Source organism: Paroedura picta, chromosome 17 (assembly GCF_049243985.1).
Source record: "Paroedura picta isolate Pp20150507F chromosome 17, Ppicta_v3.0, whole genome shotgun sequence".
Classification (NCBI taxonomy): domain Eukaryota; kingdom Metazoa; phylum Chordata; class Lepidosauria; order Squamata; family Gekkonidae; genus Paroedura; species Paroedura picta.
Window position 1 is genome coordinate 4,761,988 of NC_135385.1, and position 19,185 is coordinate 4,781,172.

The 19,185-nt window shown below is 51.5% G+C and overlaps 1 protein-coding gene across 3 annotated transcripts in view; it reads left to right on the forward strand.

The window, feature by feature from the left end:
- Positions 1 to 281: 281 nt before the first annotated feature.
- The window catches only part of LOC143827051 (cAMP-dependent protein kinase type I-beta regulatory subunit), a 95,900-nt gene continuing 76,996 nt past the window's right edge, over positions 282 to 19,185 (forward strand). The window contains exons 1-3 of one of the 3 annotated variants that reach the window (XM_077316229.1): positions 282 to 506; positions 2,808 to 3,004; positions 18,835 to 19,005. In XM_077316229.1, coding sequence (XP_077172344.1) covers positions 2,828 to 3,004; positions 18,835 to 19,005 — 348 coding nt within the window. In that variant the 5' untranslated portion in view covers positions 282 to 506; positions 2,808 to 2,827. Of the gene's footprint in view, positions 507 to 2,807; positions 3,005 to 16,823; positions 17,615 to 18,834; positions 19,006 to 19,185 lie in introns of those variants that run through there. The other 2 variants (XM_077316227.1, XM_077316228.1) reach the window with 2 other exon arrangements.

Below are 19,185 nucleotides of genomic sequence, written 5' to 3' on the forward strand. Positions count from 1 at the left end.
TGTCCCCTTTTGGCTGGCTGATCTCTGTGCCCCGTGATTGACGTCACCACCAGCATCCCACAGGGCCCAGGGCAGCCTCCCCGTTGCGTTGCGTCCGTGTGTTTTCCCTGCAGGAGGGGGGCCGAGCTCAGCGATGTGACTGACAAGCCTCCGGAAACTTCCTGTGGAGGGAACTCTGCGGCTGGTGCCTTAGCCGAGCCTTAACGCTTTGTGTGCGAGGGTGTGTGTGTGTGTGTGCGTGCGTGTGTGTGTGTGGGGGGGGGGAGACATCGCCGGGGAGGGGGAGCGGTGCGTGTGTGGGGAAGGTAGCTCAACTGGCAAGGCTGTCTTTTGTGCAAGGCTGTCTCCCCTCTTCCCGCTAAGCAAGCAAGAGGAGGCGAGGGGAGGCGGTCCAACCCGGCAGCGGCCGAAGGAGGAGGAAGAGGAAGGGGGCATCCTCGGAGAATAACAAGCAGCCAAGGAAGAAGAGGTTTTTTTACCCGATTGACTCCGCTCCGAAAAGCCAGGTATTTAAATAGTCTTCTTTCTCCGTGCACCTAACCTCCCCTGCCCTAGCCCCACTGTGTTGCCCCCCCCCCCCCGCTTTCTGTGGTCTCTGACATCTCTCCTCCTCTCCCTCCCTCCTTCCCTCCTCCCATCCTTCCTCCTTCGCTCTTCCCCTAGCAACAATGGCTGATCGTTGAAGCCAGCACCAAAAGTGACTGGGATGGAGGAGCTGGAATCTTTCTCCCTTCCTCCTCCTCCTCCTCCTCCTTGGAGAGAGAGAGAAAGAGAGAGGGATGCTCTCCCGATGAAGCCGTTCGGAGGCAGTCCGGCCATCTGCTCCGGGAGCTGGCACGTCTCCCGTTCAAAATGGTACCTCTCTGGGGTTCGAAACTCCTGCTCCTCCCAAAGCTGGTGGCAGAGGCAGCCGATATTTCCGAAAAGGGGGACGACGACCACATCTCTCTTTACAGCTGAAAGCTTCCCCGTTTTTTTCACAGCTTTCCCCACTTGTAAGGACAGCTCAGAGATTCTCTGTTTTCACGTCCGTCCCGGTTTTAATTGCGTTGCTCCCGGGGAAGAGTCCGCTTGAGGGGGGAGTGTGCCTCTGTTTTGTTTTGTTCTTTCTTTAACGGTGATTCTTGTTCATCGTTTTTACTGCCCCCCCTGCCAAGTCCCTCATTTCAGGTCCTCTCCCAGTGATGTATCTACGTTTGGCCGATATTTCGGATCTGTACTTATTATGACAAGAGACATCAGAAATGGCACACTTACCAAATTTGGTTCTCATGCCCTCAGATCCTTAACCCAACTGTTGCAAATTCCAGACACGAGTTCCTTTTTCCATCTAGGACTTGAGGATGAAGTCTTAAAATGCCTTTATTTTCTTTGTCTTTTCCTGTTTTTTTTCTCCCCTTGGTGACATTCTCGAGAGAGTTCCTCCCACTGCAGAAATCTGGAGGGTTAAGGGTTCTTGGATTTGGGAACTCCCATGTATGGCAGAGGAGGTCCTAGCTGGTTTAGGATGAGGCCATGAATCATATGCAAAGATTTGAATCAATTAGTTGGTGGCCTTTATATATGTAAATGATGTAAATCTCACAAGGCTTCAGTATTCCGCAAATCTAAAACATCAGCTGCAGGAGGTAGATGACAGATTCCTGCAATCTAAGGACGAGATAGTTTATAGCAATCTGGGACTCTCTAATCTGTCATTAAAAATCCGAGTGTGTTTTAAAATCCGTGCTGAAAAATAGAAGGAAATTAGATAGGCGGTGCTGGGGGTGGCTGGGGGAAACCACCACATTCAGAGGGACTAAGCCTCTGAATCCCACAGCCAGGAGGAAGGCCTTGGCCTCTGTGTCCTGTTGTCGGCCCTCCAGAGGAACTGGTTGGCCCCTGTGTGAGACAAGATGCTGGACTAGATGGACCCCTGGTCTGATCCAGCAGGGCTCCTCTGATGTCCTTTTAATGACCTCGGCCTCTCTGCCCTGCTGTTGGCCCTCCAGAGGAACTGGAATAGATGGAGCCCTGGTCTGATCCAGTACGGCTCTTCTGATGTCCTTCTCAGGGGAAGGCCTTGGCCTCTCTGCCCTATTGTTGGACCATCCAGAGGAACTGGTTGGCCATTATGTGAGGCAGGATGCTGGAGTAGATGGACCACTGGTCTGATGCAGCAGAGTTCTTCTGTTTCTCATCAGTGGAAGGCCTTGGCCTCTATGCCCCATTGCTGGCCCTCCATTGACACTGGTTGATCAGTGTGTGAGACGAGATGCTGGACTAGATGGACCCCTGGTCTGATCCAGCAGGGTTCTTCTGATGTTCTTTTTAAGGGAAGGCCTTGTCCTCTCTGCCCTGTTGTTGACCATCCAGGGGAACTGGTTGGCCCCTGTGTGAGACAGGATGCTGGACTAGATGAACCCCCGATCTGATCCAGCAGGGCTCTTCTGATGTCCTTATCCCGTTGTGCTTGGTAACCCTATCATTTTCCTTATTTATTGAACCATATATATCCCACCGTACCTTTTTGTTCAAGGTGGCTTATGTTACCTTTGTAGTGAAGAACCTGTTGGTGAGTTACACCCTTTCTACGCTCATGGACTTAGGATGACTACAAAACAACATCCGACATGATATACTAGTTGGCTATTTGAGACTTTTTAGGAGTTTGGATTTTTTTTCCCCCTGCCTTTCTTTTCGCTGGCATAATCAGACAAGGGTGAAGGACCCAGCTGGTCTTGGACGGAAGGAGTCAGCCTCCCTTGTCAGGGCTGGTTTTCTGTCCAGTCGTTGCTCCGCTGAACTCACGTTCTTCTGCCTTCCAGGGTTTTTGCCAGGCTTCAAGATGGCCGCCTCCTCCTCTTGCAACATGGAAGAGGACGAGAGCCTGAAGGGCTGTGAGCTGTATGTTCAGAAGCACAACATCCAGCAGATCCTCAAAGAATGCATCGTCAACCTCTGCATAGCCAAGCCTGACCGTCCCATGAAGTTCTTGCGAGAACATTTCGAGAAACTGGAGAAGGTCAGTGAGTTTCCTTTCCCAAATAACTGTGGGCACTGATTAAGGGGAGGGGGTGGGGGAATCCAGATATTTTGATGTCCTATGAATGAATGAATGAATAAATTTTATTTGCATAAAGCAGAACAAGGCAGAGTTGTTCTCTCTTTCCCCGGAGGGACGGACCAGAACGAATGGGATGAAATTAATTCAAAAGAAATTCTGTCTAAACACCCGGAAAAAGTTCCTGACAGTTAGAGCGGTTCCTCAGTGGAACAGGCTTCCTCAGGAGGTGGTGGGTTCTCCATCTTTGGAGATTTTTAAGCAGAGGCTAGAGAGCCATCTGACGGGGAGGCTGATTCTGGGAAGGTTCAAGGGGGTGGCAGGTGACAGGGGATGAGCGAGAGGGTTGTGAGTGTCCTGCATAGTGCAGGGGGTTGGACTAGATGACCCAGGAGGTCCCTTCCAACTCTAGGATTCTATGATTCTAAGAAATTTGGCCCCAGGGTCTCCATCAAGTGGGCAGTCGGGGATGTAACGGTGTTAGTCCTCAGGAACCAGAGTTCTGCAAGTGGAGTGGCCTTGCGTCTTTGGCTTTCGATCACAACGACCAGCTCAAATGGCCATTGGCACTGACTGAAAACGTAAACATGCCCCACCCTGAACAAGGAGGGTTTCCTAGAGATTATGGTCGCCATTGTTATTTTAATGGGGATTTTATCGGGGTTTTATTGTTTTAGGATTCTATGTGTAAACCGCTGCGAGGCTACGGCAAACGGCGGTATAGAAATCGAATAATAAATAAATAAAATATTAATAAAAGCTGTTCTAAGGTTGCGATTAGTGATGTCTACTAGGTCGGCTGGTGGAAAGAGATCTTTTCCAAATATATTTTAATGTCTGAGCGGCATCTTTGTGCGGAATTCTTCCAAGGAAGTTCCCTCCCTCTCCCCCCACGTGTCCAAAATAACCACTAGATTTATTAATAGAATTTGTGTGGGTTTGGGAGAGGGGCCGTGACTCAATGGCAGAGCATCTGCTTAGCGGGCAGGAGGTCCCCGATTCGATCCCTGGCGTTGATTAGCAGAAGCTGTCGGAGATCTCTTTGGAAGAGCTGCTGCCAGATGGAGCCAAGAGCTCTAACCGTGGTAGACTGGCGAGTGTGACCCATTAAGAGACAACTTCTGGTTTTGCATTTATGTATTTACTAGCTTCAAAGCCCGTTCCTAAGAACGGGCCTTGGAAGGGTCCCCTCCCCTGGGCCCCGGCCAGGCAGCGTAAGGTGGCTTTGGGCTGCAGCGGACGGAGGCTGGCCAGCTCGTTAGCAGGCCCGGGACAGAGCTCCTTAGCAGGCAGTCAGCAGGCCGGGAGGCCCTCGTTAGCAGGCCCTGCTTAGCAGGCCAGGAAGCCCTTGTTAGCAAGCCCTCCACCACGACCCTTTGCCCAGGGCCTTTTCCTCTTACCTGCTGCTGGCTCCAGGCACTGAGGTGTGTCTGAAAGCAAAGAGGCTAGAGTCCAGGGATGGAGGGCGGGAGCTGCAGGGGCAGGGCCAATCAGGCCCTATTTTAACTTGGACAGCCAGAGACGTTCCGCCCACCAGGCTGTTTCACAAATATATAGAGGAACCATGGCTATAAGGATTGATATTCTGCCTTTTTCCATGGAGCAGTTCACGTCATTCTCCTCTCCTCGGCTTTATCCTGTGGGGCAGGTTAAGACGAGAGTACGCAGCTGACCCAAGATCACCCAGCAAGTTTCTGTGGCAGTGGATTTGAATTGGGGTCTCCCGTGGTCCCACCCCGCCAGTCTATCCACTACAGCTATGTTTCCCACACTTGTGGGCTGGGAAGCAAAAGTGGATTGTGAAACCTCTGCCTGTGGGTCAGAGGCTAGCCCTCCCCTAATGGCCGCCCCTCTTGCTTTGTATCTTGGGCACCTAGATCTGACCTTGGAAACAGTTAGCTTCCATGCCATACCTTAGTAGTCCATATATATATATGGATCATGGGAATTGTAGTCCATGGACATCTGGAGAGCCACAGTTTGGCCACCCCTGATACAGTCTATGGTCTCTGACATGTCCTCAATTTACAAAAGAAGAGCGCCTACTCAAGGATCTCTTAACAGTCAAGGCACAACCCATCCGCATTAAGTAACCCCATGCAGGCGCTTAGTATGTAAGAAGTGGTTTGTAGGACGAGGTCAGGGTTTCCTCATACCACCTTTTAGTGCAAAAACCCCACTAATAGGCACCCCACCAGAAATTGGATGCTCAGTCAGGCAAGCAACCCTGCCCTGCCTTCTGCTCTCTTCCGCTTCTGTGCCTTGCGGAATCCCGGCCTTCTGCAAGTCGCCCTGTTCCGCAAACTCAACCAAACGACCGCTTTCCTCCCCCATGAGAATCCCGACGTTTGCTTCATGCTAAACCCGAACGGAAAAGCCAGGGACTAGGCCAGTTTAGGGCTGGGCCAACCGCTCAAACCTTAGTGGTCACAGCGGAGGACGACGACAATATTTTAGGAAGATGTGAGCTTCCTGCGGTGGTGGGGGGACAAGGGGAGACTACTGGGCCAGGCTGGGGTGGGTCGGTGGCACAGTTGGGTCAGACGGGGGTCAGCACCTTGGACAGCTCCTGGTTCCCTTCAAGCCTAGAAGCCCTTTGGTAGATAGCCTTGGGCAGCAGGATGTTTCTAGATATTTTACGTGGAACCGAGAGTTAAAAAGACAGCGACGTATTTAGCCACAAAACTCATGTCTTTGAGCTTACAAGCACGGAGCCATGCTCTAGCCTTTCATGACCTCTCTCCAATACGGATTAGAACAAAGTTTGAGTAAAGTGGCATTTTTACGACCAGCAAAATTGTAAGGTTCGCTAGACTCCAAAGGTAGCCAGACTGTGACTCTTCAAATTTCCGTGGACTACATTCACCATGAGCCAGGGGCTCATGGGAATTGTAGTCCATGGGCATTTGGAGAGCCACAGTTTGCCCACCCCAGGCCTAGATGTTCCCTTACCTGCCGTGGCTGTGACTCTACCCTGCTACGTGTAGATAATCAGGAAAACTTTGCAAGGGTCTAATTGCATAGACTGGGAAGGAAGGCAGGCTAGAGAATATGAGCCCCCCTAATTTACAAGGAGCAAATTCACTGTTCCTAGGGTAATCGTTTGCAGTAGCGATCCCCAACCTGTGGGCCGCTGACCACATGTGGTCCTTCGACTAATTGGAGGTGGGCCCCGAAGGACACCTTCTCCCCCCCCCGGCCCTTTACTTCATCCCCTCCCCCCGGCCCTTTACAACACACTTCATTGTTGTGGCGTGTCTGTATCTTATTTTGAAGGGATGTTTAAACATTACCATAGCGATCAGAGAGCGTTAGGGCAGTGGTTGAGAGTAGAGGAGTAAACTACCCCCCACACACACACACACCGGGCCTCAGTAAAAGGCGTTGAGTGGTCCCCGGTGAGTGGTCTCCGGCGTTGAGTGGTCCCCGGGGATAAAAAGGTTGGGGACCACTGGTTTGCAGGACAAGAGTTAAAAACGGATCGGTCCTTGAGTCAATGAATTGCCTCATGCATTTTCTCAAACCTCTTGGCGATCAAAAATGTTTGGGAAGCAGAAAGCTTCATAATCTGTGAACCTTGCTCCTGGTAATCTATGTACCTTGCTCCTGATAACTGTGTACCCTCAGATTGTGCAGGAGGTAGAAAGAATATAGAGCTGTCATCAGGGCAAGACGTTTCCTTTATCCGGAACATTAAGTTGTTGTTGTTGTTGCTGTTGTTGTTGCTGTTGTTGTTGTTGTTGTTGTTAGAATTTATTGCCTGCCACTCTCGGCAGAGCTGGCTCCCCGAAACGAAAGAAAGCATCTCGTGGAGTTAATTTGATCAAAAGAACAACTCACCTTCTTGCGCGTGATTCAGAATCGGGATCACACCGAGGGGGAAAAGACCCCAAAGGGCCATCCAGTCCAGCCCCCACCACCTTCTTGAGGCCTTAAAAACATCGCTCATCCAATCTCGTCCTAAAAACTTTCAACGAAGGCTACTCCGCCACCCTCTGAGGCAGGATATTCCATCTACGAAGAGCCCTCGCCATCAGAAAAAAAAACAAACTTTCTAATAATTAAGACGCAACAGGCCCTTTTTGCATTCTGATAACAGCCAGAGCAGGCTTGGCCAAACGTTGGGTCTCCAGATGTCCGTGGACTATAATTCCCATGAGCCCTTGCCAGCCATAGTTTGACCAACCCGGAGCTAGGGGCTGCTGTAGACTCCTGAGATGGGGAGTTCCAAAATGGTGGGAAGCTCCAAGCCACCTCTGATGGAGGCCACTGGTTCATGTTTGGCACTCCTTTCAGGCCCCTCTGAAGGTCCTTCTCCTCCAGGGAGGTGGAAGAAAAAAGGTGCCAGAATCCCACCAGCTGGCACCACAGTGTGTCCTGTTGAGTTGACAATCAACCGGACACGGGAATGATGTGTCCTTGACGGTGGGACGGAGCGGTGGATTTAGGTTCCTCTAGAGAGATCTGCTCCGGCTCAGAATCGCTTTGGGGAGCAACTGGAGCCTGGGATGTGTTGGGAAAGCCCCACGTTCCTTGCGGTGCGAACGCTGTGGCTGGCAAAAGGTCTTGGATTGACCTACGTCTCTTGGCCCCGGGCCTGTGGCTTGAATTCCTACAGGGCTGTCCCACCGGGCATGCCTTCGGCCTACACAGAAGCCCACCTTCCTGGTATCTCTTTCGGCCACTCGTGTGTATAGAGATGTTTTCAAATCTGCTTCAGAACCATATCAGGAGCCCCGTTGGTCTGAGAATGCGGGAGAGAAATGCAAGGAATGATAATCCTCCTTGCGGGGCTATGCTTCTTCCGGCCCAGCCGAGGCCTTGCATTGATTCTCCAGCTGCTCTTCTGCGGCCTGCGAAGGCCCTGGTCCCCCACTTTAGGAGACGCTGAATACGCCAACCTTCTTGGAAAGGAAGCTGGACACATTCCTCCCACCTTCGGGATTCTTTTTGCTCCCAAGATGGGTTTGAGAAAGTGAATCTTCCCTTCTCTCTCTCTCTCCCCCCGCCCCCGTTAATTAACATTCATCTACTCAAGGATGTTCCTGGAATATTTACAGTTTTCTCCCCTTTATTCTGGTGCATTTGGGGGGCCCTTAGGCCACTAGAGCGGCCTTTCCCAACTTTTTACCATTGAGAAACCCCTGAAACATTCTTCAGGCTTTGAGAAACCCCCCAAAATGGTTTGATCTTGCAGAATATGGTTGGGAAGCAGAGTCATCCAGGGCTTCTCTCCTTCCCATCCCCTCAAGACCCATCATTGGCCTTTTTTTGGGGAGGGGGGAAGTCAACCTGGCTAACTGATTGGTTTTTCCTCTGCGAGATACTGGGCTGTAGCGCTCGGATTGGTTGAGGGCTGTTGGGTTTTAGATGGGTTTTATTGTACTAGGAGTTCTAAGGAGGTTTTTATCAATTGCGACCCGCCACGAGCCTTACGGGAGTGGCGGGATATAAAGCCAATAAATAAATAAATAAATAATAAAAAATATATGTCAAACAGTGGCCCAACAGTAGCTCTCCAGATGTCCATGGAGTACAATTTTCATGTTGCCAGGGGCTGCATGGGAATTGTAGTCTGTGGGCCTCTGATATACCACCCAATCAATGTTTAATACATTAAAAAATATATATAATACATTCGGGAAACCCTTCCAAGGCCGCCAAGAAACCCCAGGGTTTCGCAAAACCCTGGCTGAGAAAGCCTTCACTAGAGACAGCTCCTGCTACTTGTGTTTTTGGCTTACTGTTAGATCCAGTGACCAGCTGGGGACATTAAGGAATTGCCGGAGAACGGAAGCAGTTTCTCTCTGCCTCCCGGGCGTCAGTTCTCCGGCCAGTTCTCCCCTGGCACCCCTGGGGCTGGAGGCTGTAGCTCTGTTTGGGACGGTCCTGTTGGCCGTCCTTTCCTCGGCTTTCAAAGGGCAAACCTGCTGAAAAGAAACGGAGTGGGGGCCGGGCAGAGTGAATTTGGAACTTGCTCTGGAACGTCGGGCAGCCGATGACGCCCGGAGAGCCCTTAAGTGGTTCTTAATGGGCCTGCGTTTGCGGTTGAAGTTCTTCCCGGAACGTTATAATACAAAATCCATAGCGTTGCTTTAGGTCTCCTGTTTGCCTCTGAGTGAGGGACAGAGGAGGTCAGCAGATGGAAGGATGATGGGAAAGACCCCCCCACCCCCCACCCCTACCTCCATCCTTGGAGGAGCTGCCCAAGAGAAGACTCAGGTGGATCTGCTGGAGAATATCCCCTCATGTTAAAGGTGGTGATGGGGGGTAAAAGAGGAGAGGAAAGGGAAGGTGATTGGAAGCCGCTTTGTGCCTCCTTCGGGTAGGGGAAAGTGGCATATAAGGACCAACTCTTCTTCTTCTTCAGTAATCTCAGGGCTCTCTCAGCCTCACCCACCTCACAGGGTGTCTGTTGTGGGGAGAGGAAAGGGAAGGCGACTGTAAGCCGCTTTAAGTCTCCTTCGGGTAGTGAAAAGTTCTTCTTCTTCTTCTTCTTCTTCTTCTTCTTCTTCTTCTTCTTCTTCTTCTTCTTCTTCTTCTTCTAAAATGAGGGCCTCCTGATTGATCATACAGCCCTAGGGAGAATCCGTCTTTCCCCCACAATCGTTACATAGCCAAAGCAGTGAGGGTGGAATGGCAGGGCTCTTCCCACCTCCATTTTATCCCTACAACGACCCTCGGAGGTAGGCTTAGCGAGCAAGCGGGACTGGTGTAAGATCATCTGCTAAACTTTGCAGAGATTTGAACCCGGATCTCCCTGCCCTGCATTCTGGTCACTACTGACCGTAGGTCAGTACATGCTCTCCTTTGGGTCATGTGTTTACATGCTTCTCTCATGTCCCTCTTTCTTGTTCCCCTGAGTTTCCTTTTTCCCCATGGTTGGAAGTTAGATTGTAAGCTCCTTGGGGCAGGGATTTACTCTTTTGTTTGGTTGCTTTCCGGCTCACCTTGCCCCTTAAAAGACAATGGCCCTATATACAAGACAACAAAGGAATCCGTAGGCCTACACAGGAAGGATTTGAGGGCCTCTGCAGGGCCATTTCCCACAGGGATGTTTACCCAACGTCTGCAGCGTCCAGCAGAGATTGGCCTGCATGAATCACATACCCAAACTGCACGGATAAGATTTGTATATTGCCAGAACTCATCTCAGATTTATTGCTTTTCAGTGGAATCAGCCAAAAGTTATTGGTCTAGGGATCAATATAAGGGATTTTACAAGTATCTAAATATATGTCTCCCTCCCTCCCTTACCTCAATCTCTTCCTTCCTTCCTTCCTTCCTTCCTTCCTTCCTTCCTTCCTTCCTTCCTTCCTTCCTTCCTTCCTTCCTTCCTTCCTTCCTTCCTTCCTTCCTTCCTCCTCCCTCCCTCCCTCCCTCCTCCCTCCCTCCCTCTTTCCCTCCCTCCTTTCCTTCCTTCCTTCCTTTCCTCCCTCCCCTCCCTTCCTTCCTTCCTTCCTTCCTTCCTTCCTTCCTTCCTTCCTTCCTTCCTTCCTTCCTTCCTTCCTTCCTTCCTTTCCTCCTTCCTTTCCTCCTCCCCCTCCCTCCCTCCCTCCCTCCCTCCCTCCCTCCCTTCCACCCTCCCTCCCTCCCTTCCTTCCTTCCTTCCTCCCTCCCTCCCTCCCTCCCTCCCTCCCTCCCTCCCTCCCTCCCTCCTTTCCTTCCTCCCCTCCCCTCCCTCCCTCCCTCCCTTCCTTCCTTCCTTCCTTCCTTCCTTCCTTCCTTCCTTCCTTCCTTCCTTCCTTCCCTCCTTCCCTCCTCCCTCCCTCCCCTCCCTCTCCCTCCCTTCCTTCCTCCCTCCCTCCCTCCCTCCCGGTTTGCACAAGGTTTACTGGTTTTTATCATCAGCATAGCTTCATGTACTAAGTATGGTCAGAAATAAAGACTCCGCACCCCAAACTTACAATTACTCTTCACGTATGAATTCACACACACACACACCATTTTGGTAAAGCATGATAGCTTGTTGTCACGGCAACAGTTTTTTTTTTTTTTTAATAAGGTTGGTGAGAGGTGTTTACTTGAGTTCTGGAGAGGGTGCCTTGGCATGCCACGGTGGGGCAGCAGGGTCATTATTTAAAGGGCTACTGCTGTAAAAGGTCTACTTCAGGGGTAGTCAAACTGCGGCCCTCCAGATGTCCATGGACTACAATTCCCAGGAGCCCCTGCCAGCATTCGCTGGCAGGGGCTCCTGGGAATTTTAGTCCATGGACATCTGGAGGGCTGCAGTTTGACTACCCCTGGTCTACTTCTTGCACCTTCTAAGGTTGGCTTCCTGCTTCCGCTCCCCTGAGTGCGTGTGAGTGTGTCGTTTTACCCCAGGAATGTACCGATGATGGCTTTTGAAACACCTCTACCCAAGCCATAAATTCTTGTGTTGACAGCAGCCAGTCCCGACTGTTCAACCTTGAGCTTCACATCGGCCGGGCCACATCTGCAGCCAAGAGGGCTGGTAGCAAAGAGGTCTCTTTTCTAAAAGGGACCATGTGGCAACTCATGTTTTTTTAAGAATATATTTAGTTCTAAAGCTGCCTGATTCTCCTAGACATATTTTTGACCTTGCCACTCAGAGGTGATCCCCTTGGCCGGTGGCTTCTCGTCCATTTTTTAATCGCCATTGATTTTTCCGTCCGCGTTTTCTTTTTTAAACTTCCCGGTTCCCCTTTCTTCCGTCGGCAAGAGGGAGAACAGTCGCCGGTGGGGGCTGGTTTGAAGCATCTTGGTCAGAGGAAGGGCTAAGATGCCCTCCACACATCGAGAAAGAGGAGAAGCAAACGGGGAAAATGGACACCAATGTGGGAAGAAAGCAAGACTGGGGACGGGGCAGAGATTAAAAAAGTCTTTCAAAGCCTGGGAACCTTTGCAGACAGTCTGTAGGATCTATGAAAGACAGTGGCAGAGAGGAAGGAAGGAAGGAAGGAAGGAAGGAGGGAGGGAGGGAGGGAGGGAGGGAGGAGGAAGGAAGGAAGGAAGGAAGGAAGGAAGGAAGGAAGGAAGGAAGGAAGGAAGGACGGAGGGAGGGAGGAAGGGAAGGGGAAGGGGAGGGGGAGGGGAGGGAAGGAAGGAAGGAAGGAAGGAAGGAGGAAGGAAGGAAGGGAAGGGAAGGAAAGGAAAGGAAAGGAAGGAAGGAAGGAAAGAAGGAAGAAAGGATGGAAGGAAAGGAAGGAAGGAAGGAAAGACAATAGCATTTGTGGCAGAAGTAATCACCGTGTCGGTGTGGCAAGGTCAGGCCGGAGCTTGGTGCGCACGAGAGCTCTCTCTGCTCTGCCACAAAATCAGTCTTTATTCAGCCGTCTCTCTGGGAGCAGGCTGGATTCTCAGCGCTGCTGTCGGAGCCTCTGGAAAGGCAAAAGGAGGGGTGGGGGGGGAAGCCTCCGCAGCAGCCCAGCGTGTCTACTGAGGACTGCTTTGAGCCAGCTGAGTGCCAAAGACTGCGAAGCCTCCGCGTGGATTGAGGAGCCGTGGAAGAAGGCACCCTCACTGGCGGGTTTCGCGATGACGCACCTGGCGGGCGTTTGGCAGCCGCCCTCAAGGTGCGCGTGAGAAACTTTCCTGTCCGAAGCGGATGACTCCCGGGGCTGCCTCTCGGGGGCCGTGTGGATCCCGAAGCATGGTCGATTTGGTAGGGCAGCGAGCCTTAACTGCCGTTCTAGAGGTACGGTCACGGTCACCTGTTTCTTTCGGGGACGTTTAGGTCGCTTTTTAACATATATAAATGTATACGGGCACCTTTGCAGCATCCGGAGAGACCTGGATGTACGTGCATGCCGTGGGGCTTGGGGGAGTGTGAAGGGCAGGGAGGAGAGCCGCGGTTTGCATTGGGTTTATGTATTTGCGGACGGTTTATACTTCAGCTTTCCATGATTAAAACTGTGCCCAAACTGGTAGCAAGTCCCGGGCTTCCTTTCAGTCCTCTCGAACGCGTGAAGCGGCCTGGCACCGAACCAAGTGGGTATCGCCCGCTCTGACCAGCGGTGGCTCTCCGGCGTCTAAGGCAGGGGTGGCCAAACTGTGGCTCTCCAGACGTCCATGGACTACGGTTCCCATGAGCCCCTGGCAGGTCTTTCTCATCACCTGCTGCCAAACTGGAGATTCTGGGGACCGAACTCGGGATGCCAGCCTCCAGGGGAATCTCTCTGACCGACGGCTCATCTCCAGACTACAGAGATCCGTTCCCCCGGAGAAAATCGATGCTTTTGGGGGGGGGACTCTGGGGCACTGTATTTCCTGTCCTCCCCAGGCTCCATCCCAAAATCTCCAGAAGTTTCCCAATCTGGATCGTCCCGAACCGATATATTAATTCCTTACTGGCGGCCAAGCAGGACCCGGTATCCCTAAATTGAAAGCTGGGGCCTTCTGCTTGCCGAGACCCTCCTTGACATGTGCATCTCTGATCAATCCCCAGAATCTCAGTATTACCATACCGGAGACAGGAAGGGAACAGCTTGTTCTGTTCACTAGAAATTGGCACCTGCCTAAGGAGGCCCTACAGGTGACTGCGGTCAAATTATTGCTGTAATACTATAGTAATAATTGATGGTATAATGGTAGGATGGTTTACCTTCCCTGCCAGAGAAACTCTGTTTTTAGTTCCGTGATCTTTTGCCTCTCGGTGATCCGGCCAGAGCTATTAAGATTCTTGGGTTTCCCCTCTCGCTGCCCCCAACAAATTTGCTGTGCTGTGTTTTGATGCTCTCCGTTCGAAATGCAGTGGAGTTGAGGGCACGGTGCAAGTGTGTATTGTTGGGTAAAGCTGTTCTTTTTGAGCGTTGCTTTGGAATGCAAAGAATTTCGGCCACCCGTCCTTGAGAACTTCTTTTCATTAGGGAAGCATGGAAACTGTCCTTGGCCCAGTAAGGGTGAGACGAGACATTTGTTTGGGAGCACCGTGAAAGCCCAAACAGAGTGGCAGAGGAGTGGGGAACGAGAAGAAATCAACTGGGTATTTCAGGGCAGAGATCATAGAATCATAGAGTTGGAAGGGACCTCCCGGGTCATCCAGTCCAACCCTCTGCACTATGCAGGACACTCCCAACCCTCTCGCTCCTCCACTGTCACCTGCCATCCTCTTGAACTTTCACAGAATCAGCCTCTGCGTCAGATGGCTCTCCAGCCTCTGTTTCAAAATCTCCAAAGATGGAGAACCCACCACCTCCCGAGGAAGCCTGTTCCACTGAGGAACCGCACTGACTGTCAGGAACTCCTTCCGGATGTTTAGATGGAATTTCTTTTGAATTAATTTCATCCCATTGGTTCTGGTCTGTCCCTCTGGGGCAAGAGAGAAGAACTCTGCTCCATCCTCTACATGGCAGCCTTTTAAGTACTTGAAGATGGTTATCAGATCCCCTCTCAGTTGAGCATGCTCAAGAACTTGGGAGATGCCCACTGGGGATTTAAAAAAATGGACCACAGACTCCCCTAAGCCAATGGCCTCCAACCTCTCCAGACCTGGGATGCCCCTTTTAGCCCCTTGGCGGCAACTCAGTAAGCAAATGTGACAGGAAGAAGAGGAGACAGAGCTATGGCTTCAGTGGCATGAAGGACTGTAGCTCAGCAGCAGAACCATTTCTTGACATGCAGTAAGTCCCAAGTTCAATCCCTGACATCTCCAGTTGACAAGATCGCATTGTGAGGGATGCAGAAGACCTCTGCTGAGACCCCGGAAGACACGGGAAAGGGCTGTGGCTCAGTAGGAGAACATCTGCCTGGCATACTGAAGGCCCTAGGTTCAATCCCCAACATCTCCCTTGTAGTGTTGTAGTCTTGTATGGATTGCCTATCCATTTCATTGGTATTCTAGTCTTATGGAAGGCAGTCACCGTACTGGACCTATTTGACAAAAGAAGCCCAAAGTCGTGCATTGCTTACCAGTTGAGTACTGGATCAGGTTGAAGGTTCTTGTACTCACCTTCAAGGCCATAAGTCCTGCGTACCTGAAGGACCGTCTGCTTGTCCACACCCTTCCATCCACACAAACAGATTGGTGATCCCTGGCCCCAAAGAACTCACTGCAGCATTCTTTAGGAGATGGTTTCTCGTTATATAACCCCTGGTACCACTCCAAAGCATTTTCAGGGGCTGATGCAGTCGCATGGGCCCAAGAATCGCTGGCGACCAACATATTAATCATGTGTTTTTCTTACAAGCTCTCAGCGTTTTGGGCAGCCGCCATCAAACTAGGACAACCGTTTCGTGTACCTTACTCTTTCTCCCGCTACCGCCCGATGAGCTAACCGTAACTCATTTCCTGTGTAAATACAACCCGGCTGATGAAGATGATAATTAGCCACATGTCTGCCACTGATACCCGAGCTGTTCCCTCCTCCGCTCATCCTATTTTGTAGACGCACCCTTCCCAAATTGCCGTGTCAGTGGAACAGCAGCACTGAAAAGACCTGGGAGGGGACAATGGGACCGTCTTCAGTGCAACAGGGGACAGAAAGGAGTCGTGTGTCCTCGGGAGCCTTAGAGGGGTCTCCCTTTTAAGAGCACAGAACCTGGGAACCCACGGCTACTGGATTATGGTAGCTAGATAGCGATGGTGGCCTCAGCCGGGAATTTGGGGGTGATTCTGGACACCTCCCTTTCTACGGTCCAGGCCACGACAGTAGCTCACACAGCGTTCTACCAACTTTGACAGGCGAAGCTCCAAGTGCCCGACCTTCCGTCGGATTTCTAGCCACATTGATCCATGCGACGGTCACCTCTAGCCTGGACTGTGCTCTACGTGGGCCTGTCCTTTTCTCTGGCCTGGAAATTGCAGCTGGTGCTGAACGCAGCCGCTAGGGTCCTCGCTGGGACACCTTGGAGGGCCCGTATCCAGCCTGTGCTGAGGCAGCTGCACTGGTTGCCAGTTCTGGCCTGGATCAGGTTTAAGGTACTGGTGATGACCTTTTAAGGCCATCCATGGCTTGGGCCCTACCTATCTGAGGGACCGCCTGTCTCCTTATGCCCCCTGCAAGGCTCTCTGCTCTGCGGGCACTAACCTAATGGAGGTCCCTGGCCCTAAGGAAGCATGCCTGGCCTTGACTCAGGCCAGGGCCTTTTCTGGTCTGGCCCTGACCCGCTGGAATGAGCTCCAGGGGAGCTTGGGTCCCCGAGGGAGCTATCAGCATTCTACAGGACCTGCAAAAAGCTGTTCCACCAGGTCTTTGTCTGAGGTCAGGGCTAGGAACAACGAGGCCCCTCCTCAAGCTACGTGGTGACATCTACTGTACCCTGCCTGGGGGTGGATGGCTGCAGGAAATGCAGCCATGGAGGGGGGGGGAGTTATGCTGCCAATCTTGGTTCAGGTTGCTTATTTTTAATGTCCTGTTGCCATTGTTATGGGACAAGATGGGATTATATACGTTTTGTGGGGGTTTTATATATCGTTCCATGTAAGTTGTATTATAATGTTCAATGTAAACCGCCCAGAGCTGCAAAGAAATGGGCAGTATAGAAATCTAAAATAAATAAATAAATATTGTAACCTGCCACAAATCTCTAGAATGTGGGGGGCAAAACCTCAAATAAGTAAATAATCGGGTGGGGGGGGGCTTTCTTTCTTTTTGAGATGTGCCTCTCTGAATTAACAGCTATAGGCTGGGAAATTTCTGGAGATTTGAGTAACCTAGAACCTGGGGAGGAAACTCAGCAGGGCAAAATACCAACGTCCCCCCTGCAAAGCAGCCATTTCTTTCAAGGCATCTGATCTTTATAGACTGGAGCCCAGCTGTAATTCCGGAAGAATTCAGGCGATTTGCAATGACATCACAATAGGTTGCCGGGACATTCCCCCTGAAGACCGAATCATAGGCAGTGTCCGACATGTGCCTGACCAGGCAGCTAAGAAGACGCCCAATGAGACCCCTAAAGAGAAGCGGCCAAGAGATGCGCTCTTAAGAAAGCCCAATGCCCAATGAAACCCATAAAGGGAGTCAGGCGAAACATGTGGCTCACCTAGAAAGACAGGCACCCAGCGCAACTCCTGTAGAGAAACAGGCGAGACTGGCAAGACGCGTTAAAAGACAGTCGCCCGATAGAACTCAAGAGAGACAGGCGGTACAGGCGGCTCTTGTAAAAAGACAGTCGCCCGATAGAACTCAAGAGAGACAGGCGGTACAGGCGGCTCTTGTAAAAAGACAGTCGCCCGATAGAATCCCTCAAGAGAGACAGGCGGTTCAGGAGACTCTCGTAAAAAGACAGTCGCCCGATACAATCCCTCAAGAGAGACAGGCGACTCTTGTAAAAAGACAGTCGCCCGATAGAATCCCTCCAGAGATACAGGCGGTTCAGGCGACTCTCGTAAAAAGACAGTCGCCTGAAAGAATCCCTCCAGAGATACAGGCGGGACAGGCGACTCTCGTAAAAAGACAGTCGCCTGAAAGAATCCCTCCAGAGATACAGGCGGGACAGGCAGCTCTCATTAAAATACAGTCGCCCAGTTGGACCCCTCAAGAGATACAGGTGAGGCATGCGACTCTCGTAAAAAGCCAGACCTCCAATGAACTCCCTCCGAAGAAGTCATGTAAACATGTGGCTTTCGCAGAAAGAAGAACCTCCGAAGTACCCCCTGAGGAGAAACAGGCAAGATATGCGGCCCTTGAAGAAAGGCGGATGCTGGGGGTTTATCCTGGACTTGACTAGTCACTGTCCTGTTCTAAACTCACGCACCAAAGCGTACGAGTCGAAACTCTGTGGCAAAGGTTTTGCTCTGCGGGCAATCGGTCCTGGGTTTCGTCTCCGCTCGGAAGGGTCTGTGAGGCAAACTACAGAGTATGTTTTTGTCACTTTTTTAATGCTAGCTGGCCCGTGTACCCTTGCAGAGCCCTAACTCTCTGCTCAGCTCCATTCGAAACTTGTTTGGGCTCTTTTATTTTTAAGGAAGCAATTCATAGAATCACCTTGGCCATGGGTTATCGATGGCCCTCTCTTCCCACCAGGGAAGGGAGATTGTGTAGCACCGCCATGTTTTGCAATGCTGTTTTGTCATGTTTTTATGTCCTGTATGTTTTACTGGAAGAGCCTCTTGTGGCGCAGAGTGGTAAGGCAGCCATCTGAAAGCTTTGCCCATGAGGCTGGGAGTTCGATCCCAGCAGCCGGCTCAAGGTTGACTCAGCCTTCCCTCCTTCCGAGGTCGGTAAAATGAGTCCCCAGCTTGCTTGCTGGGGGGTAAACGGTCATGACTGGGGAAGGCACTGGCAAACCACCCCGTATTGAGTCTGCCATGAAAACGCTGGAGGGCGTCACCCCAAGGGTCAGACATGACTCGGTGCTTGCACACAGGGGAGACCTTTACCTTTACCTTTATGTTTTACTGGGGTTTTTACTGGGGTTTTAAGGACAATTGTAACCCGCCACGAGCTGGTTCTGGGAGTGGCGGGAAATAAATATGATGATGATGAGGAGGAGGAGGAGGAGGTCAGACTGAACAGTCCCTGGAGCTGAAGAATTAGGCTTTCGGACAGGTGAATACAGCGGGTTAATTCTCGAGCGTGGTGGAGTTTGTATGGTCGTTTCTCCCCCTTCCCTTTACGAGCGTCTTCCAAACTTGGACTGGCTGTCACACTTGAAGCTCTGGGATCCCAAGCAAAATGTGCCTCTGAACATGGGCAGAGTGCATTTCGTTCAGCACAGAGAAGCCACAAGCAGTCCGCGCATGTTGCGTGGGATTATGGGATGTGTCTCTCAAGAACCTTCCATTTTAGAAAACCCGCAAGGTGTCCCCGAGTGTGGTTTGCGTGCCCTTTTTCAATCCCGATGTCCTAGTGAACAAAGATGTCCCCCTTTCTCTTTCCCTCCGACAGGAAGAAGGCAAACAGATCCAGGCTTGGCAGAAGTCGGGCTCCCAGGCGGACTCTCACGATGACGAGATTTCCCCTCCACCTCCCAACCCCGTGGTCAAAGTCCGGCGTCGGCGGGGGGGAGTCAGCGCCGAGGTGTACACCGAAGAAGACGCCGTGTCCTACGTGAGGAAGGTAACCAGTCTCCGGAGACCTTCAGATAAGAGTCATAAATTGCTTGTTTCGGCACCTGACCGAAGGGGATGAGAGGTGGCATGCAGGTATTTCCATCCGTGTCACAAAGGTCAGCACTCAATCGAAAACCTCTCCGTTGGCTTGGCCATGCGATTTGTTTCCATGATTTCTTTTGTTTAA